This window comes from Phytophthora parasitica (genome assembly GCF_000247585.1).
Source record: "Phytophthora parasitica INRA-310 unplaced genomic scaffold supercont2.50, whole genome shotgun sequence".
Taxonomy (NCBI): Eukaryota; Oomycota; class Peronosporomycetes; order Peronosporales; family Peronosporaceae; genus Phytophthora; species Phytophthora nicotianae.
Window position 1 is genome coordinate 326,916 of NW_008649036.1, and position 10,091 is coordinate 337,006.

The 10,091-nt window shown below is 48.3% G+C and overlaps 2 protein-coding genes across 2 annotated transcripts; both read left to right on the forward strand.

Moving 5' to 3' along the window:
- Positions 1 to 31: 31 nt before the first annotated feature.
- On the forward strand, positions 32 to 1,425 carry PPTG_23761 (hypothetical protein; the record flags this gene model as incomplete). The annotated part of the gene is made up of 3 exons (XM_008912870.1): positions 32 to 340; positions 388 to 975; positions 1,054 to 1,425. 3 exons carry the CDS (start codon positions 32 to 34, stop codon positions 1,423 to 1,425), a joined length of 1,269 nt encoding a protein of 422 aa, XP_008911118.1.
- Positions 1,426 to 7,848: 6,423 nt separating this feature from the next.
- On the forward strand, positions 7,849 to 8,262 carry PPTG_23762 (hypothetical protein; the record flags this gene model as incomplete). Its single annotated transcript, XM_008912871.1, has 2 exons — positions 7,849 to 7,962; positions 8,176 to 8,262. The coding sequence occupies 2 exons, from the start codon at positions 7,849 to 7,851 to the stop codon at positions 8,260 to 8,262; spliced, it is 201 nt and encodes a 66-aa protein (XP_008911119.1).
- Positions 8,263 to 10,091: the final 1,829 nt, after the last annotated feature.

The following is a 10,091-nucleotide window of genomic DNA, read 5'->3' on the forward strand; positions in this document are numbered from 1 at the left end:
ACGTATCTGTTGACACTTCTCAACTTCGTCCATGGAGCACAAGAACTACCGCTTCTGTAAGAAGCGCACCGTAGTGGAGACAGGAACAACCTATTTCAGCTGCGTGAAGTTCCGGGCAGGCTGTCCAGCACGTCTTGTAGTCAAGAAGGGGGGCGCTATCATCGAAAGAAATGCCCACTGCTGCGACCAAGACATTTTAGAAGAGGTCGCAGACGTTCGCCGCGACATGTCGTTGGAGCTCCAAGATCGCGCCATTAAGGAGTTCTCTGTTGCACCTGGTGTTCTGTGGCAGCGCGTCTTTGATGAAACCGTGCCAAGCATCACCCGTCCACTATCTACGGTATTGCGCGCCCGAATGGTGTTACAATCATTAAAAACGTGCGCCAGGGTGCCACGGGTGGCGATACTTTCCGTGCAGTTGAGGCTACACCGGTGCGAAGCATTTGCGACTCGGACCCGCGCCCGTTCCTACAATTCAGCATGGCTCACCCCACCACCACCGGCATACAGCGCATGCTGTGCTTTGGGCATCCGGACTTACTGCGGATTCTACGGTACCCGCAGCTGACCCTATTTATCGACGGTACCTTTTCCGTGGTACCAAAGGGTTTCTCGCAGTGCCTTATTGCTATGGTCTATGATCCCAGTGTCGACGTATACGTGCCGCTACTCTACGTACTCGTCAACTCGAAAAGCCAAGAAACGTATTGGCGAGTACTAGAGCAGCTCATCATGGCGTCCGACCGCCTGCTGGAGCCTCGCGATGTTACCTGTGACTTTGAGCTTGCGTTAATTAACGCTGTGATTGAGCAGTTTCCTACAGCCAACATCGTTGGCTGCCACTTCCACTGGAAGCAGGCTCTTCGTAGGAAGATGATAGAGCTGAAGATTCCCAAGGAACAGATCGCGGATGCCATGAAGTCTGGAAAGCTGGACGTGCTTACAGTCATTCCTGCCGAAGAAGTGCTCGACAAGGTACGTAATTTTTCTGTATTTACTTTCGGAAAATATGACTTATATAAAAATACTTTTTTATTTATTTTATTTATGCAGGGGCTACGGTACGTTCGAAGCATCATCGACGAGACCGAGACGAAAACTAAATGGACCGCTTTCTGGAAGTACTTTGTACGAACGTGGACGAAGAGGTTCGACATGTCGCTGTGGAACGTGAGCCAGATGCGGCGCAACAATGTGAGCATGACAAATCGGACTAATAACCCGCTGGAGAAGTACAATCGCGATTTTGCTGCTCGCATTGGTGCGCCGCATCCAAGTATCCTCGTCTTCATTGAAGCTGCAAAGAAAGAAGCTCATTCTTACGTAAAGCTGCTGGACGACATCAAGCATGGTCGGCAGAGCGCTCCTGCTCACGCGCGATCTGTGAATGTTGAAGTTCCTGGGGAATACACGGCGTTTGAGTAGGTATTCTGACATTCAGTAAGTCATAAGAGATATCTTGTTGACATGGGCAGTGTATAAGTTTCCTACGTGTCCTAACTGTCGTACGTGTCCTCACTGTCCTACGTGTCCTCACTGTCCTACGTGTCCTAAATGTCCTAGAATCGATGCCGAAGGTTCGTGCCAATACCGTCATTTATGACAGTAGGTATTAGGACAAGTTAGGACGTTTAGGACGCTTTTAGTACGGAAAAGCTTCTTCCGCACTAACAGCAGCCGAGTGTAGTAGGTCACGCTCAGAAGAAAGGTCAAAGACACTCGAAGGAAGCTGGCACTTCCTGTAAAGTCTTGTCGCCGAGTGTATTGAGCTTGTCGACTAGCTGTCAAAAATGAAACTGAGAAAACTAAAACACAAAAAAAACTACCAAAAAAAGTACTTGGACTTGCTCCCCACACTACCATCACTAGCGTCCTATTGATGGTGTTCAACTCATACTTCAACATGTACCAGCTTGAGTAGACGAACAGTTGTTGTAGATAACAGCAGGCAGTTCTGATAAGCGACTTTGACTTAACAAAAGACGCTCAGCTTCAACACCACTTCTCGCTGAGCCACATCTACATGGCTGACTGCAACCACATGATGCTGGTAAACCTTACTGTCGCACTCGACTGCATTGCGTGGGCTCGGTTGGTCTTTCAAACCACGACCCACTACAGTCCCTTTCCAAGACCAATCCGACCACTCGGTAAAATTGACACTTGTACGAATTATATTTCGTATATCACCACTCGGTGACGTTTCATATCATGATTACGTAAATATCACTCATACATGACATAACCAGTACAACTTCAACACGTTGCCGTTGAAGTTGACTTGACCATGCATATCACTCAAGATACTGACCAAAACGATCACAATATCAAGGTAGAACCTCAATTTGGTGTCTATACAGTCATTATACCAAGGGTATACACATATACACGGTCAATACCGTTTTGCCTACGCTTTCAGGGCTTTCAAATGTTCCTCAAGCTTAGCGTCTTCGGCCGAAGCAACATATCCTTTCACTAACGCACTCACGTCTCTGTTTAGGGATGTAAGAGGCTCTCACGAGTCCTCGATTGCTTCCAGACCTTGCCACCCAACAAGGATTTCGTAGGAACGACTCTGGTCATTCCAACGATGCTGTATCAGCTCGCGCACGCGAAGCATGATGCCCTGAGCAGCCACGTGTTCCAGGAGTTCCTCAGTCACTTCTAAGTCCTTGTCAGCGAAGAACTTTAGCCGCGAAGCATGTACATCAAGTTCTTCGCCGGTCACAAGATGCTTGACCTTAAACACGTTGTGTGGTTCCGCTGTGATGACCGAGTAGGGTCCGATCCAAGTGACGAGCAGCTTTGTCTGTCTCTTCTCATCGACACGTGATCGCAGTACGTAATCGCCCACGTTGAAGTTGACGATGTTGTCGCCACGTTCCCTTTTCTTGTTGAGCATTGTCTGCTTGAGACGAGCGTCTGTAACAGCTCTGTGCATGTCTTTCACACTAGCTCGCAATCGGGCCAAGCTTTCTTCAATGTCGGCCGAAGTACGAGTTTGCTGTACACTTGGAGCCACTTCAGGCCCGAGGAATACCGCTTGCAAAGGTGGGGGGGGGGCTCCAGACCGGTGAACAACTCGCCCGGTGTTTTGTTGGCTAGTGACGGCACTGCAGTATGGTTGAGGCTGGCCTGGACGACTGGGATCAGCCTGGGCTAGTCACGATGATTGATCTTGTAGTCTAGTATCAGGACCCTTAAGACTTGCAATATATCTCGGTTGACACGTTCGACAGACCCATTGATCCATGGGCTGTATGTTGGCGAGAAGATTTGTTTGTACTTGAGTCTAGCACAAAGGTCCTCAATCACTTCATTGTTGAAGTGAGATCCTTGGTCACTGATCCAATCTTTCGGAATGCCAAAACGACTGTGCCACTCCATAATAGCATCAGCCGCAACGGTACTCGTAGGTAGCTCACACTTAACCAATTCGCAGTAGTGACTTGCATCATCTTTCAGCACCAATACATACTTCAAGTCACCAAATGATTCACCAAGGTATAGGAAATCCCAGTGAAGCGCTTGGTTTCGCTCGTTGGTCCGGTAGGTCTCGCTCCAGGGCCTTGGCACTATCTTCCCCCCTTTAACGTGATGACAGAGTAAGCATCGTGTCAGAAATCGGGCTACGCATTGGCGTAACTGATACACGTGGAAAAGGCGTCCCAAATGGGCCAGCATCGCGTCCCTACCGCGGTGGCCTTGGGGGCCACAATGTGCTATAATGCACAAGCGTTGGAGTAATTCAGTAGCCTATGGTGGGATCCACAACCGGTTGTCTTTGCGTTGGACCCCGTCATCACCTTCCACTAAGCCGTCTGGCACGTCCTTGGATCTAACCTTGCGTTGAGCAGCCACGTTAGTATCTAGTGTCGGCCAAATAAAACCTTCTTGGTCAAGTGGCCGCAACAGCAGTCGGTCATGCTGGTGCTGACTGCGTGTTGTTACTCTGCGTAGACTGGTACATGTTGGCGTACGTGCCCAACGTGATACCATGTCTGCCCAAACATTGTCTTCACCGGCGATGTGATGTATTTCATACCTAAATTCTCCAAGTCTCATTGCCCATCGAAGCAACTTCCCACGCACGTGCTTCTTCACAATGTCGTGTGGGGCGAACACGTGGATTAAATTGCGGTGATCACAGTGTAATCGAAAACCCGCAGGTCGTAAGAGGAGGTGGGGTAATTTGTCGCACGCTGCAACTATCGCGAAGGCCTCCTTCTCGATCACGCTCCAATTCTCTTGTGAACCTGTGAACGTGCCACTTAGACAATGTAGCAGTCGGTGATTCTGATCTGCAATCGGATTGCCCGTTTCCCACGTCTCAACATCCGTCACAATGACACTCCATGCTACGTTCGAGGCGTCTGTGAACACTGATAGCACGCCCTTTGAGCTTGGAAGTACCAATGTAGCTGTAGTAGCTAAACAGTCCTTGACGTTATCAAATGCGGCTCGTTCCTCGTCTGTGAAGGTCACCGTTAGCTTTGCTGCTGCACGTTTAGTCCGTTTCCCAACTCCCAGTGTCGCATCGAGCCGTTTCTGTAGTGAGTGTACATGACCAGCATAACTCACCAAGCTGTCTCGCATCTAATTACATGCGCAAATAAACTGCTGCAATTCTCCTGCATTGGAGGGCAGGGGCATTTTTCGCAGTGCAACAACTCTTTCCGGATCATGGCGCACGCCATCTCCATCAATAATTTTACCACACCACTTCACAGATCGTTCGAAAAGAGACGATTTCGAGGCGCTCAGTTTGAGGCCAAACTCGTCCATCAGCGTAAAAAGCTCACTCAACTTCTCCAAGTATGTATCCACGTCTTCTGCGTACAAGAGCAGATCGTCAATCCATATCAAGAGATGTTTGTGGAGCAATTTAGCGAAACAACGTTCCATCGTCACTTGGAAGTGTAACGCCGCATCGCTGCATCCCTGTGGTACACGCGTAGGTGTATACACCTTGGCGTCAGTGATGTAGCTGAGGATTTCCTGGCTGGCCTTGGCCAGAGGTAGCTGCCAGAACCCTTTGATGAAGTCGAAAAGTCCAAAGAAACTCATGCCTTTGACGTGTTCTGTGATCACGTGCAAGATCGGCATGACACCTGCAATGGGTTCCGTCTCAGCGTTAACTGGTCGATAATCACTTGTCTGCCGAAATTCATCCTTGCCTGGCTTCTTAATGGGTAAAGCTGGGCACGCCCACCGACTAGAAGCGTTCTCGAACACCCACCCGAGACGGACTAGTTCATCGTTGAATTCCTTCAGGAACTTCCTGATGTGTGGCGGGTATGCTCTTGGTTTGCATCGAAAAGGTTTCGCATTCTTCCGTAGACGGATCTCTAAAGGATCAACCTTAGCCGGTGGATCAGGCCCAAGATGTAGCCTCCATACATCATACATGTACACAATAGTACGTAGCCGGTCCTCCTTCTCTGCTGGAAATCCGTTTTCCAAAGCGTTGGCAATCATCCCCTCAACTGCTTGCCGGACCTCATTTTCAGGTGAGGTTCCACTGCAAAAACCCTCATTGTACTCTATTGGGTCTCCATCGTCCGTCGAGGTTTGCTTTGCCAACTGCTCTAGTTGTCTATCAATGCTGATACCCAAATCACTGAGAATATCTTCACCCACGATAAATTCGTTTTCGTCCTCTTCGATCACTAGCACTTCGTACGGTTTAACTGGCCTCACAGGCCCAGCCGCAGTGTGCATCATGATCTGTAACAGCACAGACTTCTTTGCCTGAATCCTGTGCTTACCCACTGTCTCGCAGACAATAGGTTTATCCAACATGGTGGTTTTCACAAGTCCACCCAACTTCTTTAGCTTCATCAGGTTGCGAGCACTGATGATGCTTTTCTCGGCCCCAGTATCCGCGCAATAGGGCATGGACAATCTCCCTTCCAATATGATAGTTTTCTCTTGTTCCAAGAGACAGTCCTTGATGCGCTTCAACCTTCACGCGTTAGCATTGGGCTTCATGCCCTTATTGCTGTCGCGACGCTCGTGTATTTTGCGTAAAAGGTCCTTCTTCTCATCATCGGTAGCAGTCGGACACCGCGTAAGCCAGGGGTCACCTTTGCACTTAAGGCAACCACCTGTCGGAGGCTTGGAACTCTTTTGCTTCTCTGTAGTTTGCTTACGAACTACAGCTTTTGCTGGCCGTTTACCGTCGGTTCTCTCCACTTTCCGGTGCTTAAATCGAGGTTGAGGCGGGTCATTGTCGTTTGTAGAGTCCTTCCTCTTGCGGTCGTTGTGGTCACTTGTCCGCGATCGCTTGCGTCGCTGAAAATCGCGGTCCTGCTCAAGGGCTTTGGCAAGTATGAGCTTGAACAACTCTTTCTCACTATCTTTGGCTGTCCTGGCTTGGTATTTCACTGTGGTTGTCACTTCGTCACGCAGGCAGCGCGGTTGCAAAGACTTCATCAGTAGTTTACATATTAGACGAATGCCTTCGTTCCCAGTGAAAAACTCTCTGCTTCGCGCAAAGAATTGCATGATCCGCTCTTTAACGTCGCTTTCAGTCATGTCGATCGTGACGTTTTCCTTGAACAAAGCGGCGACGTCAGGAACAGAGTTGTTCTTGACGGTCGAGATGATCTCGTCGATCTTGGTCAGTATAAACTCATCGCTGACCGTATCAATGTTGACTTCCCAGTCAAATTCACACCAGACCGCAAGAAGTCGGTTGTCGAACGACTTTTTCACGCTCACAAACACTTCCGCCATCCTGTCGGCGTCGTTATTGCATCGCATCGCCACCTCAGCCTCGTATTCACGTCGAAGCTTTCGCCATTGCACCAGGGAAGCGTGCGAAGTGCTCTTCAGCTGGGGTGCAGCAAGTGGCATGAATAACGCCACTGGTACAGTTGAACTTCCATTAGAATCGGTCGTTGTTGTTGCCGGGGCATCGGATTGCTGCGTGTTGCTCTTGTCATTTTTGGCTTTCACTGCTAAAGAATTCTTTGTAGTAGGTCACGCTCAGAAGAAAGTTCAAAGACACTCGAAGGAAGCTGGCACTTCATGTAAAGTCTTGTCGCCGAGTGTATTGAGCTTGTCGACTAGCTGTCAAAAATGAAACTGAGAAAACTAAAACATGTACTTGGACTTGCTCCCCACACTACCATCACTAGCGTCCTAGTGATGGTGTTCAACTCATACTTCAACATGTACCAGCTTGAGTAGACGAACAGTTGTAGATAACAGCAGGCAGTTCTGATAGGCGACTTTGACTTAACAAAGACGCCCAGCTTCAACACCATTTCTCGCTGAGCCACATCTACATGGCTGGCTGCAACCACATGATGCTGGTCAACTTTACTGTTGCACTCGACTGCATTGCGTGGGCTCGGTTGGTCTTTCAAACCACGACCCACTACACGAGGCTAAAGTCGTTGCAAAATTTGTAACGTGCCGATCATCTGCCGTTGGCGAGAAACGAAAAAGGGACCGCACTCCAGACTGGTCGGTCGTCTGTGGTCTACAGCTCGTTGCTAACGAAGATTCCGCCGACAAGTAACGCATGCGAGCGTCTGTTCTCCCAGACGAAGCTCATTCTGACCTCGCAAAGAGGAAGGCTGGCTGATGCTAATTTCGAGACGCTTACGTTTCTTCGTGCTAACCTCGATATGTGGGGCGCTCGCACTCACGTCGACACTACGAGCAATTGAGAGCAGCCCACAAGGGCGTAGCGTAACTTATGTCGCAATATATTCATTGTATTGCTAAGTTATTATTATTGCTTCATGTCGTATTGCACTCGTTATTACGCTGGCGATCGATCCCCCGTAAAATTAAACATTTTATTTTCCTATCCCTGGCGCGAACTGTGACGAGCTAATGCTGGCCATCGGTAAGGACTGTGCCGAGATCCGCAAAGTCATGGCCAACTATGAGTTCAACCACATGGTCACTGTAGACCCAATTACACCGCCATTTCCCCACAATGTCACGGTACAAGGACCCTATAAACCACGACGGACGCTCCGACTACTGGGGAACGGTCAAATGTAAACAGTTGATCCGCGACTCCCTCTTCCTTGTTGTTAATGTCGCGGTTGGCATTCTGGCGCGTTGTCTTGGACCTTTAGATTGTAATTGCTGGTCTTACGAACAATCGAGGTTTTTTTTTACTAGCATCTTTCACCGTCATTGTCATTTTACCAGCTTACTACCCGTAGCCGCAAGGCAACAGTGGCCAAACAGTACAACGAAGTACGTGAGCTAGAATATGTATTCCCGAAGACGATGTAGTTCCACGGTTCTGCGTTACTTGCTCGATGTTATCTCGCTCAACATCTAGCCGGCCTCAAAGTGTAAGCTGAACGTCCAGCAAAAGTAGCATGTTTAAAACATGTTTTGGCGGCGGGTTGTCCGTATCGTATAGTTCAGGGCTACTGGTCTTTGGTCGCGAACTCTCGCAGGATTGCTAGTCATGCATTTTCTTTTTGTGGGCGTGTCGAAGTCTAACCTGCGTGGACTCGCGAGGACTTAACATCTCCAGTGCATCCGGCGGGGTCATTTTGTGAGTAAAAGGAGAAGAGTTACTACAATACCGCTTCTAAAGGATAGTTCATCATAGTAATAACGCCACCGAATTAAAATAGTATAAACTAGACCGGAAGGCAGCCTAAACGCAGATCATCAAATCTCTAAGAGGAAGTACCTTGAGAAAAGCTAACAAATAGATGTTTTGCGGAATTCGTTCATCATTGCATTTGTGCTGTCAGTTTGTCCCAGTTTAACACTTACAGATTGTACCGCACCGCGAGCCGTTGAAGCCTGTGAAGCAAGCATATACACTTAAAGATGAATACAAGGCTACCTTAAAGTATGATCTGCTTGCACTCGCCGCAGGATCACCGAACTAGCTAGATTGCAAACGCCAAGTTGAGATTTCATTTTTTTCTTTGAATCTAATGTCTCTAAAATCACGCGATTTGATATATGCCCCGCTTCATTTGCGGGTGATTCGGCACGTGACCTACTCACGAGAGCTTGCTAGAATATACACCAGTACTGTACATATTCAACTGAAAAACTGGAAACTTTCATTTTATACCCGATCAAATAGGTTTGTAATGCTTCCTGCAATCTAATTCGTAATATTACCACCCAGGGTTGGCGCCTGGAATGAAGTTTGCGACTTATGCTGCATGTCAAAACGTGTTGGACTGTCGGTTTCCAACAGCGTCGCTAAATGTAGCCGGTTTCTGTTTTCTCTTTTATATATTCCTTGTTTGCCATAGTTCTAGAACATGTTGTCCATTGGTCCGCTAATATCTTGGTGGAGCCTGCCAAACCAATGATTCTACTAAGATATACTTATGATGTACTAAGTACATTCGACTACCCACGGGATCTCTCATGTCTATTTCTAGTAGTTTTTTGCTGGATGAAAGAAGCGCATTCCCAGCTAAGTCGAAGACGATCTACTTCCTCCGTCTGGTAATATAAGGCATGGATTTGAAAAAAAAAATCGCTTTAGCGTCAAAGTGAAATTAATTCGTGATTAATTGGACCCTAAATAGCAACAAAACACAGCGGTTCATTTGGTGGTTTTCGCGCTCAGTTTGAATGAGTGGTTGACGAGCTACGGTCACCAAAATACGGCCTCATTTCTCATTTTTGCTTTTTTCCTTCACAAAAAGCCCAGATGAGCCCCAACTCCGACAGCGTGCGCAGTAAAAGGAGGAACCTCACGTCAAAATAGCGTGTTGATGTCGTAGCAGCTCTACTGCGCTCGACCGTGGAACTGCAGCAGCCCAAAGCAGAGATCGTGGTCTGTGCAGTCCGTTTTTGGCTGTAGTGAACGCCAGATCACGCGGTTATGGCAGCGAGTCACCAGGATCTTCGTGAAGCTAACCTATCAACTACGATAGCGGCAGGAAGGGAAGAAGCGGTCGCAAATCGAGATTAACGGGGGGAGTTCCTCCTCGACCTCAACCACGCCATCGCGCTTACTCCGCTCGAAGACAGAACCAACATTCGTACTTTAGCTGAATCCCTTGGTATACCTAAGTCTACTCTACACGACTACTTTCTCTCGGGGTTATTTAGATGCCACACAGCATGCCTGAAAC